A 12,534-nucleotide genomic window follows, 5' to 3' on the forward strand; every position below is an offset into this window, starting at 1 on the left:
ATTCATTTCTCTCCAAAAGAAAATGCATAAACAAAAAAATGGATGCCAGTAATTTATTGACACTGGGTATGTTACTCCATTCTACCTAGGAGAAGGCTACAGAAATAGTTCAGATTTCAATTCAATGTCTAGACACTTTGCTACTAAAGCATAAAGACTGGTCCTTATTTCTGACTCACAATAACTATGCTAAAGTACTCAAAGTCAACACCATGTACTCCTGGGTCTATTTATCCTTGTGAAGTCAAACAAACCATCTTGAAGTTAAATGATTTCCACTTTTCAAAATAAATGTATATTTATTCTGACATCAGCACTAAGTAAGTGAATTTATTTTGATGTGAGGTTGAATTATAGTAAATAATCAACTGCCAAAGCCACAGGCTGTAGTGGTACTCATTTAGACAGATGTGACACATCACATGCATGCTCATTTTATAGACACATTCCCTCAGAGCTATTCCTCCTCATCCTCAGATTTCAATAGTGCTTCAATGACTTGGACTCATGCCTCCATGAATAACTGAAAATTTGGGTTCTGTAATTAGAAGATATCAAGTATATGCAACAGAAAGTCTAATTTCACTATCTTGTTAATAACTTACATTGTCTTCAGGTGTAGTAACTGTCATACAGCAAGCTCATTCTTTTGACACTTTATGGAGGAAACCCAGAGTATTATTTATAAGATTCTTTTGAAGTAATTTGTCAAGTGTAGTTCATCTCTGTAGACCTCCTCAAAGGTTTCCTATTGTTTTTTCACTTGAACACTACCACAGTGTCTCTCTTGTAATTACACACCTGGAGTTTATGTTCTATATTGTATATAGTTTTCTATACTGCCCGAAGAAACACTTTTTACCACTGTAAGCCTGAATCCTTAGGGTCTAGGAGTAACCTAGAGCTTAGGAAGTCAAACAATTTCCTTAGTTTTCAAGATCCCATGTCACCACGGAGACCTAAACTATTACTAGCTCAATTTTGCATTTCCAGATTGTACGTCTGTTAAGAGCACCTTAAAAAACAAAGCAGTCACGTCGGTATCTCAGCAGGAAAAGAAATTGAAACAACAGCTCAGAAAATGCAATCAGCTGGTTCAATGTGAGAAATTACTCAACATTAACACATACCTCATAGAGATCTGGAAGTGGGCAAACCTCCTCCTGCCTACACATTGCTTTATGTAGGACTAGACCGAAGTTCCTATGTATTTGAATCATTAAACAGCAGACATTAAAGCAAGACAACAGAGAAGCATGGGAAAAGCAGAACATGTGTGAGAAAACAAGACTTTTTTTCAATTCAAGGATTTCAAAGCTGAGTTACTGGGAAGTATCTTTTCTCGACTACCTGCTAAGCACTCTCTCAAATACTCAACACTGCTCCTTTGTTCAGTTGCAGGAAACAACTATTGCCAGACTTGCCACCAAACAAGCCAAGAACAGACATTTAGAAATCAGCAGTATAAACAAACAAATTAAATTGCAGCACCCTGCAGACTTTGCCATACAATCTCAGAACAGTTAAACATATCATGTTATATCTTCCAGCTCAAAGGATCAAACTCTTTTACAATACTTGCTTTGAGGGCTTTAGTTCCTTATTCATTCTGCTAGGAAGATATAGCACCGTATTATTCATTTCCAGTATAATACCTTTGTTAGAGAACCTTAAGCACACTCAGTCTTCATTCCCCTTTAGTGAGATAATCAACCACGGTGGGCTGAACAGGTCATTCAAAGCTCTGCATGATGGAGAAGTACTATTTGACAAGGCAGGTGACAAAAGGATGCTGGAACTGCAAAAGGTCTTCTCTAAATCCCCTCTTTAGCTAACTATTAGTCAGGATTTCTGCCTTCCACACATCACTAGAGCTTTTTTGCTGAACGTAGGTTCCTTGTTAACAACCCTTCCACTTCTAGACTGTGGGACTCACACCAGAAATCTGCATCCCACTTGAGTTTCATTTCCCCAAGACATCCACTATGGAACCAGAGTATGCCTAAAAATGACACAGATCCACCTCTTTACATTCTTCACCAAGTATTATAATTTTTTTTAATGAAAATAGCTCAGTTTAACCCCATTTTGCATCAGATGCATCGTGGAGAAAGAGCTGGTTTCATGGCAGCACTCCCAATAACAAGAATTCTAAGAGAGAAGCCCAGACTGGCCTGTCCTACTTCTCCCCTGGGCAGCTATTTCACTACCCAATGGTCACTCACACCAAAACACAAACACAAAACACAAGATTGTCTCCTACCCAGTCAAAAGGCAGCATTCCAACAGCTACTGACAAGACAGCCATACTCCTCAGGCAAGCCTGATTATACAAATACTAGGCTTTCATTAGCTTATAACTTGTAAAGAAGCATTTTCCTATTGCTTAGTTGAAAATCCCATGAATGTTGCCAGAAGAAAGATTTTCTAATTCTAAGCTACTTGGAGATATCTAAAGCATGAATTGCTTAGATTCAAATGGTAACTCCTAACAAGCACAAGTATTTCAAGCATCTGTATGTAGACTGATCAGGAAGAAACAAAACTTCTACTAAACACTAGAGACCCAGAAGGAAGACAAATTTCACTTGTACAAGTCTCCAGCACCCTGATTCCCCGATCACATGTCATGGGGGAATTAGACACCATAAAATACATGTAAAGAAAAATGTGCCAAATAAAAGAAAGCAAAATTAGAGAGTTCTTACAGAACAACTCAAATTCAGAAGGAAATAGCAAAACTACTGAAGATGTCAAAATAAATGTTGATATAAAATACAGCTATTCTCTAAGGTCTGTTTCTGTGGTGCCATGGTTGCTTTCTATATCTGCTCATAATAACACAGAGTATTTGACATGGAGTAATACAATTCTAGTTAAAACAATGAGAGGTAAACATGAAGCAAGAAATTTGGCATGAGTCAAATTAGTCCAAAAAAAAAAAACCAAACTAAAACAAATTAGTCAATACACACTACTAGAAATCTTCAGTTTTTACAAAGCTGTAACTATAGTTTGCAGAAAAGCATTTTAAAATGCTTTTCTCATTTTTCTTTCTATTCTATAATTTTCTGTCTCCATTCTACATTTCTTCCTTTGCTTTTCAGTCTTGTAAACAACTTCTAAAAGCAACTCCCTGCTTTATCTTCTCTTTCTACCCAAAACACAATTATCTGCAATCCCACCTTGTTTTTGCATCTTCCTCAGGGCAAAAAATGTATTTCACTCCTTGGCAGCTACAGAAAGATGAGCTGTACACGAAAAGATACACTTTTTGGGTGGGTACCAAGACAGTACTGGTGCTTGATAGCAGATGTTTTGCAGGTACTTGGAATTTATCTGCTGTAGCCTCAGGCAGGATGGGAACTACACTATGTTGGCTGCTATAAGCAAACTGGAAGAATTACTGTCTCTTCTTACAAGTCCCAGAAACAAAGAAAAGCAAAACCAACAAAACTCACCAAAATAAAACTTCCATTATTTAGGAATGTTTATTTCTAAAAGTTTAACTGGCACAACCTAAGACCACGATTAACAAAGGTATGCTTATAGAAATTTGCATGCTGTCACAACACATGTGGACCACATAACAAAATATCCTATTTTGAAGTATGGTAACATGAAACAAATGAAGGCAAGGAACTCTAACCAGGAAAATACACAAATAATTTAGTGCCTATAAGGCCCTCTACAGCTGCAAATCTTCCAAAAATCACCTCGGATCCTGAAAACTTTCAAGTGCAACTACGTCAGATACACAGATGCCAAGAGAGATTTTTTGCTTCAAAATCCATATGCAACAGCCGACTTCCTATTCCCAGTAAAAGCTACTTGTCACACAAATGATAAGGTAAAATTAACAATCTAATCACATCTGACAAAAAGTTGGCCAAAAAATTGGAATGATGATAACTGTTTGAAATATGGATTTACATCTACCATCATTAATGATGAACCTCACTCCAATAAATATTTTGCCTCAAGATATTAGATAACGATAATATGAAGCCATCATGATTAGCAAGATATTAAAAAATTAAGTACCCTGTGAGGTGAAGACTAATCTTTACAATTTCTTCAAGTCATGTGATTCTTAATATAGTACTTCACTTAAAAAAAACCCAACCACCTGAACTCAATGGCAAATCTTCAAAAGCCTTTTTAAAGTTTTCTTACTTTGCAGCAGAAGAGACAAAGGCATATAGCATGGGAGACCATTTGGTCTTCCTACTGCAGCAAACAATGGCTGAAATAATACATGTAAGACAATATGGCATTCCTTTGTCAGCAAATACTGCTGGAAAACTCGCAGAAAACAGCTGAAGATTTGAGGAAACAAGTATTAGGACAAATTATGCAGTGTGGGAGGTGTGCTACATTGTTGGCTAACCTTACAGATGTTTCTTACATGCCTCATCTTAGGGTATATGCTGGATTGTTTCAACAGTGAAACACCCTGGGAGCTTCTCTTTGTGAGCCACTCCAGGAACAATGTATCAGATTAGAGCAAACAGTAAACTATTTCTTTACTAGAAACAATGTTTTCTGAGAAAACTGTGCAAGTGTACACTTAAGTGATTTTATCTGTAATCTTTACACTGGAATCCTTTCATTTTTTATTCCAGTTAAAGCAGTCATTCCATAACCACACATGAAATTCTTTCACTGCATCATTCATAGATAAACAAACACAGCAATGCTGGAGGCAGGAGTGCACCAAGTGCTCAGGATGTCATTGATTATATAATTTTATAAAAATAAGATCTTCAAGCAGTAGAATACCTTATAACAAGATGGGAGTGACCATGAAATTCATACTCCCACAGTAAGTTTTGCTAGTTAGCTTGTGGCAAAGGACTTAAAAGAGTTGTCACACTTAATGACACACCATATGTTTTTTCCGACAAAGGCAACTGTTCAAAACTGCCTGTTCTTTTCTGTGCTGACAAGAGGCTGTCAGCATGATCCTACCTACCAGATATTTGCAAATAAATACACACCTAAGGTGTCCCTTCAAGGTGAGGCTGACATTTTAATAGGGAGCAAGAAGGTAACTGCTTTCCAGAAGAAACTCACTTTACAGAGACTGTTTTGAAAATAGATGTTTACAAATGTTTCCACTGAAAAACCTCCTAAAAAAACTCTGAAAGCTGTACATAATTTCTTAAACTTTAACTTATTTTTAAAAACCTCAACACTGTTTAAAAATCTTCCAAAAGAAGTCCCTCAGGAAAAGAGAAGAATGCAACATCTTCCCATTAGTCTGCAAGAAGAACTGATTGACATCAGGGAAGGTGGAAATTTAATAGATTAATCCCAAGAAGAATCTCTGCATAGTTAGTGTATGGGAGTGGAAAATTAGTATCATTATTTAGTAAGCACCAACAATGCATTTCTTTCACTTGGATCTCTCTTTGTGAGGCATTTTATTTGGCTTGGAAAGTCATTAAAACCAAGTACTGAAATAAAGTGAACCTAGAACTGGCCCTTAGAATAGCTGTATACCAACATTTAAAAAAAAATTTTGAGATGCATATTCAATCACACAGCTCTGATTAAATTATTCCTTAATCAAAGTAAAAATGGGTTTTGCTAAAAAATAAAATATATTCTGTTTGTCTTTTATTAATTTCTAATTTTCATGTATGTTCTGTAATGTGTATAATAATAGTAGAGTAGTATGTGTGCAAATTTATTAATAACACATCTATTTTTGGTGTGTGTTCTCACAAATCTTTTACTGATAAGGGTGTGAGATCAAAAAAATATTTTGAAACCATTGCCTTAAACTATTGCCTTAACCATTGCCACTAGGCTGGCAATATTATCCCAGAGAAGTTAAGGCAATGGCTGATTATACTACGATCCACATGGAAAACAGTGCTTTTAGTTTTCAACCTAAAGTACTAGAGGATTTTTACCCTCATACACAGATGGCATCTGTAACGCTTCAAACTGCAATTTATCCCTGAAAAGGAATGATAATAGCATTGAGGCAGGAACACACTGTTCCCACACAGATATTCACACTCATTACTGAACCACTTTCATAGCCTGCCCTTACCATTGCTCCTGTACTGGTCTGCTCAGTTCCTCAGGCCACATCCATCCTTCCTCCTGCTTGCAGGCTTCCTTTGTCTGTGTTGAATAACCTCCAAGTGCATAACTGCTGCATAAGCAGCTCACCTTACCCACACACTTGTACCACAATCAAGGTGTTTTTCTGCCTCATCACCAAAGCCCTGCTGTTCCCTTGGGAGTGGTATTGCAGAGTCAGCTAAAGCTCTGACATGAAAACTCTAAAAATACATTCTCTGCCTAGGACAGTGAGAATAAATTTTCACTCACTCATACACCGCCTGTGATCCATTTGAACTGACCCCTTACATGTCCAGGTCCACTACATACAAAGGCCTCAGACAAAATTCATTACATCCCCTGCAACCCCTCCTCAATGTCTGGATTTGTTCTGTATTTAATCTGTAGTCTGGTCTGCTCAAGATCACAAGGCAAAGTTAACTACCCTTTCATCACAGCTTCTGGTCTCCTGCACACACACCTACACTAATCAGCTGGTTTTAAGTCTCGTTAGTATCACAGTGCAGCTGAACAGACAACCCAGCAAACAACCAAGCTTATCTGGACCTTACAACTGCAAACACAGCCACCAATTTTTTTTTTTTATGAAAAAAACCCAAATATTCCTCAGAGTTGGTACATACTACAATATCTTGGGTTCTTGCCTGGGATCTGTACATCCTCAGCTGTTGCACATAACATTTCCGAAGAGTACTTTAAACAACACAACAGAGGGATCTCATTTCCCACAGCCTTTGCTTTTTTCAATTGAAGCTGGACATTGATCTCTTCCTCCCTGCACCAGTGCCTTTGGTGATACCCTGACGCAGGAGACACCACTGGTTCCTTTTGCTTGATCCTGTGTGCTGGCTGTGCAGCAATGACTGCTGCTCAGTCCTTTCCCCAGGGAGCTCAGACACAACCTTATCAACAGATATGTCCTTATACCACAACAAAAAACCATCTAAGAAAATCTTGCAGTCAGAAATGACGAAGAATTACAAGAATTACAGAAATTGCAAGCTACAGTAAACTGAAATTAAAGTTAGACCTCCTGATTTCATTTATTCATATATTCATTCATAGGCCCATTGCTAAATTTTGGTTATCATGGTATCTAAATGTATTCATTGTGTTAAGGATTATGCCCATCAGTCCTACACCACCATCACATTCTTGAGACCACCCCTATCATGGTCTTCTCTCAAACATGCACCATCACTTCTGTCCATTGATAATCTATCCCTCCTGCTGCTGTTCTGTCTGCCAAGTGCCACTTTGCCATTTCCTGCTACACAGCATTTGGCACAAATAAATTGAACTAAGGTAAAAGGTACTCACTGTAAATTACTTTAAGCCTAATTAATGTTTCCAGCTGAACAAATTCGAGCCAGCAATTTTTTGGAACTGTTTTATGATTATATTTATGTCAACTATACACAAAGTTTAAATCTCACATTCCAGAAAAAATCAGATCTTTCCCGCTAGTACAGAACACAACTGAAACCAAACCACAGGGTAGGCTGGACTTGAGGTTGCTGAGACAAAGTGTTGCTTAACACATTACAGCTATCAACTCTCAAGAAATGTGAAGAGAGATCATTATATGAAAATAAACGATATGCAATAAGAAAAGGATTACACAACTTGCCATTGTTAGACAACTTAGACAATGCCATTGTTTAAGAGGTTCTTACACCACTACACCAAATACTTCAGTGAAAACCTAAACTTTTCAATATATTAGAGCAACAAATCTACCACAGCTGGTAAACAAAAATTGTTATTCAACTCAAAAAAGTAATCAGTGCATGTAGTACCCTTGATTCTTCATTATCTCAATAGTTATTTGCTGTCATTTAGAAGACTGAGTCTCATGCTTGTTCCTGGGTTATTTGTCACTTTTTCACGAAAATAAGAAATCTCAACCTTACAAAGGTTACCATAGAGAGAGACACAAGGTTCATTTACAATTCACTTCAGGCCATACTTTCTTCCTGCTGCCTGAACACAGAAAGATGAGCTACCTACTGAGAATGAAAGGAAGGCAGTTTCAAGTGCCAGCCTGGCCCATCTTGGCAGGAAATCAACTGGTAGCTGCCAAGTAAAGGGACTACAAGTAAGTCAGCACTGTAATACTGTAAAGATACTTTAAGACAAGACTTACTGTTGTATAGTCACCCTCACCTTGTGAAGTCAGTCAGTGCATTTTCTAGCTTTATGAAGATGCTTGAGTAAGAAGGTGCTGGAGCTTTGAGAATCGAGGGGGTGGATCTCTGGGGATGAAATTCCAGCTTGCAACTGGAAGTGGAAAATATCAAAATGTTATCACAATTGCTTCAAGTATGCAGGCTAATTCAAACTCAATTCCAAGATAAGCATGTGTGCACATAGCACACCCAGGGAAATGGTTCTCTGACTACTGTGAAATGGGTTTTCAGCAGCATTAGCAGGGACAGAAAGCTACAAAATTCATTATACACAGTTAAAAGTCTGGTGTTAAAACTAAGCACAGGGCTCCTTACCACCTTCTCATACTCAAGCATACCAGTCTCACTCCAAAGGTGGAACTTCCCTGCACTCAGAGACAAAAGGCACAATACTCTGAACACATCAGATCAGACCCAGGATTGCACCCCATGCTGTGAATCAGCACTTATACATCTAAGGAGCTCAGGCTACCTTCAAGGCATTCTTTGTGTAAAAGGAATAGACTGCTTAATCGCAACAATAAAAATCAAGTATAAAAGAGCTTAAGACGCAGCATGATGTCCGTAATCATAATCTCATCCACTGAATTGCAAAACCCTAGATAATTTTGCTTAACATAGCCTCTGGAAGTTGTAAGATAAACTACTATGAAAAAACCCTCTGCTTCATCATTTGCATCTCCTTTGCCCCAAAATTTTTGAAGTTCAATTTACTATCTATTTTTGTAACAATATGTAGTCAAAAGCAGAGCCCTGGAAACAAAAACCTGCATTCTCCTTCAGGACTACTGCAATTTCCATCTCCATTTGTCCTATGTGAAACATTAAAATCCAAAAGTAAACAAATGAAACATAACACTGCATTATTAAGACAGCCTCCCCCCATGTGCAACTACACCCAACATTTTGCTTGCTGTTCTCAATTTGCATCAGCATTCTATTGTCTGCAGAAACATGCACAAGCAGACTTGCCAAAAATTTTAAAGATTCAAAAGCAGGGAGGAGAAAAGAATTTCTGAAAGCTTGTACAGTGGTCTGTCAAGACATTCACACTTCTTACCTAATTAGGGCCTGGTACAAAGGCAGACTCTGGAAAACACTGCTAAGCAAGAAACTCTTCATATAAAAAAAAATAATATCAAGATGTCTACATATTTGGCAGCTTACCAAAATCTCCAGAGGTCAGATAGGACTGGCAGCTGAGAATAAACTCAAATGGTGTTTTCAGTACCACAATGGTAAAATTATGGATTGTAGGGATACTTCAACAAATGGTATTGCTCATATTTCATGAACATACAATACTGATAACCCAACAGTTATCTGACACTGCAATACCTCAAAAAGGAATGGAGGTGAGATGTTTGAACTCCTGTCTAGATGTGGTGACTAATTAAGTACTGCCATTTTTGCAACCCATCTAGACTGCATTTGCACAGATTTAATAGATACATATCATATAAGTAAGCATATAAAGGGACAATCCAAATATTAATGCATCAGAACATCCTTGCTACATGCAGTCAAATCTTGGCAGAAATAATACCAAATAAATGAAAGTTTTCACAGCAAAACTAACTCTCATGCAGTTCAAGCTATGTCACAGCTAGACAGTTCTTTCAAACCAACTCCTCCCACTCCAAAATAAGACTGGGATTCTACTGTAGTGGTGTTTTGCACTGAAAGTTATAAATATAACTGTAGATGGATTTCCTAATATAAGTAGAATTCAGCCATTGCATTAGCTGGCAAGCAATGAAAGAAGTCTAAGTAAAACTGTAAAACAAACCAAGCTCAGAGTAAAATTACTTAATCCTTTGCAGTTCAAATGCAAGTTCATCTTCCTCAATATTGTCTACTTGTAACCAATCTATCCATCACACACACCACAAAACCTCTCACCCTCTCAGGCACTACTACAGTGCAATGGCAATGTTTCAAATCAACTTAAATTAGTCTGTACCACATTCCATTACATGATATCATGCAACAGATGTTACTCCAAAAACACAGAGGACAATTATTCAGGATAAACTCCTGTAATGTGAATGGTAAAATGAATGGGTATCCCATATGAAATGGCTATAGACTTTATACTGAGATTTAGAAGTTGAATATTAGTAAAATTTGCCATAGTTAGCCCACTTAGATTGGCAACCAGAAACAATAAGTATTCTTATTTTACATAAGCTCAATAACTTTGTCACTAACAGATAAGCTAGTATTCCACTTAACCCCTTAGTTCTGTAGTGACCAGTGTGTTAAATGAGGCATTAGGAAACTCAAATGAATGCACTTCCAAGAATCAAGAGACACTGGAGGCAAGAGACTCCCCCTTCCTCCTCAGCTGTGTGATAACCTTGAATCTCCCTTGAAAATGTCACATTATGAAAATTAAAGCAGGAATGGTAGTTCAGCCAACTTAACTCACAGTAAACTCATCTAAAAGCTGTTCTGTTGGAAGTATGGCTGACCATTACACCATATAGATATGAAAGCTTTTCATATACTACAATTTGTAAGGTATTTTTAATTAACACTGGCAGGTTGTATTCCTACTTAAAACACACTGCCATAAACATACAAACAAGTAATGTTTTACATAAGCAAGAGCAATCTCAGAAATATGTTGCTTCTTTGTTTTTAAATCATAGGGATATTGTTCCATAGCCATTGGGATCTTCGGAGAATGCAGAACTCCTCAACGCCTCTAAGTAACATAGTTCCAAACCCAGAATTGCCTTGCAAGTTAATATGGCTCAAACTTTGCTCCAAAATATAGGTCTACAGAATAAACTTTAAAAATATTTGGAGGGAAGCAGACAATTGTTTAAACTGAGAAGAGGTTTTTTCTATGAACATTCCCACAATCTTTCTAACTACACGTCATAGCAGCATTTTAACACACAAAAAGCCTAAAAAATCTGAAATGGCTGGTCAGCAGAAAAAAGGTGCTACAGAAGGTGAGCATAAAGCCAGCAGAGGCCCATTTCTCAGTGAGGTGTTCCCATGCAGTGACACCGCGCCAGGGCTCTCCAGACACCCGAAGGCAAGGCTGCACGCAGAGACAGAAGAAACAGAGAAACGGAGGTCTCAGGGCACACAGGAGAACCCCAGCCGGGACGCGGACAGCCTCGCTGCAAGCACACAACGCCACCTCGCACGAAGGGAGGTTTTGCGCTTTGCTCAGCCCTGCTCACGGAGCCTCACCGGGGCAGGCAGCCCGGAGCCGCGGGACCCCTGCACGCCCCGGAGAACAGCGGGGCTGCGGAGCAGCCGCCCACCCACCCTGTGTGCGGGGCCGGCCGCATCCTTCCCTCCGCTCCGGGATGGCCCCACGGGACCGCCCTGAGCCCCGCTCCCAACGCGAGCCGTTCCACCCTCCCGTGGGAAGACGCGGACAGAGACACACATAGATAGACACAATCCACGCATATGCAGACGCGGCAGGATCGTCCTTGGGAGGTCGTCATTTCACCACGTATTGCGAAAAGGTTTTATCTACATCACGGTCGCCAGTAGCGCCCAGCAGCGAACAGCTCCGTTCCCCGGGCAAACACAGCTCCGACCCGGCCACGCCACGCTCTCCCAGGCATGATGCGAGGGGCCGGCCGAACCAGCACCTGCCTCCTATTCCTGCCCTCCACGGCACAGGGAAATCCCCAAAGACCGCTCTTTCCCTCTCATGCCGGCCCGGCTCCTGACGAACGATAGGTGAGCTGAGGCCGCTCTCCCCTTCCCGGGGCTCAGCCCGCACGGCACTGGGCCGGGCTGTTGCTGTGCTCCCTGGAACCGACAACTTGTTGGGCAGGCAGCGCTGCCCGCGGGCGAGCCCGCACGGGCGAAGCAGCTCGCGGCTGCTGCCGCTCGGAGGCAGCCCGCATCCAGAACCCCGCGGCAGCCGAGCGGCTCCGCGCTCCCGCCGCTCAGCCCCGCGCCGAGTCTTCCCCCTCTCGGCGGCTCCGCACAGACCACACGCTCTATGCAATGTGCAACGGCGGGGCAGGACGAGGGTCCTTGCGGGCTCCTACCGGGAACGCTGTTACTGTGGCATTGCGGAGCGCCTAAGCCCCGCCGCTCTCTCGCTTCCTTCCTTCCCCCCGCTCGCCTCTTGCCCGCTCCCGCCGGCTCCGCCGCCGCCCGCAGCCGCCGCCGCTGCGGACTCCAGGCGCAGACCCCCGGCGGGGAGGGCAGGAAGCGCGTCATCACTCCGGGCCGCTCCACCGCCCTCCGCCCGGCCCGGCCC

The 12,534-nt window shown here is 40.6% G+C and overlaps 2 protein-coding genes across 11 annotated transcripts in view; one reads left to right on the forward strand and one right to left on the reverse strand.

Moving 5' to 3' along the window:
* The window catches only part of TLN2 (talin 2), a 198,478-nt gene that overhangs the window by 131,154 nt on the left and 54,790 nt on the right, over window positions 1–12,534 (reverse strand). For 3 of the 10 annotated variants that reach the window (XM_072933836.1, XM_072933837.1, XM_030281585.4), the window contains one exon: window positions 8,266–8,379. The exons of 1 other annotated variant lie outside the window; for it this stretch is intronic. Coding sequence is in view for 2 of the 9 variants with exons in the window: in XM_072933835.1 (XP_072789936.1) it covers window positions 12,320–12,494 (175 nt within the window). In the remaining 7 variants the exon portion in view is untranslated. Of the gene's footprint in view, window positions 1–8,265; window positions 8,380–12,319; window positions 12,511–12,534 lie in introns of those variants that run through there. 6 more of the 10 variants (XM_030281587.4, XM_072933838.1, XM_072933835.1 and 3 more) reach the window with 4 other exon arrangements.
* The window catches only part of LOC100224303 (C2 calcium-dependent domain-containing protein 4C), a 29,793-nt gene continuing 28,749 nt past the window's right edge, over window positions 11,491–12,534 (forward strand). Inside the window, exon 1 of the mRNA XM_072933843.1 lies at window positions 11,491–12,002. The gene's annotated coding sequence lies outside the window, so the exon portion shown is untranslated. The remainder of the gene's footprint in view (window positions 12,003–12,534) is intronic.

The sequence above is a fragment of the Taeniopygia guttata genome, chromosome 10 (assembly GCF_048771995.1).
Source record: "Taeniopygia guttata chromosome 10, bTaeGut7.mat, whole genome shotgun sequence".
In the NCBI taxonomy this organism is placed as follows: domain Eukaryota; kingdom Metazoa; phylum Chordata; class Aves; order Passeriformes; family Estrildidae; genus Taeniopygia; species Taeniopygia guttata.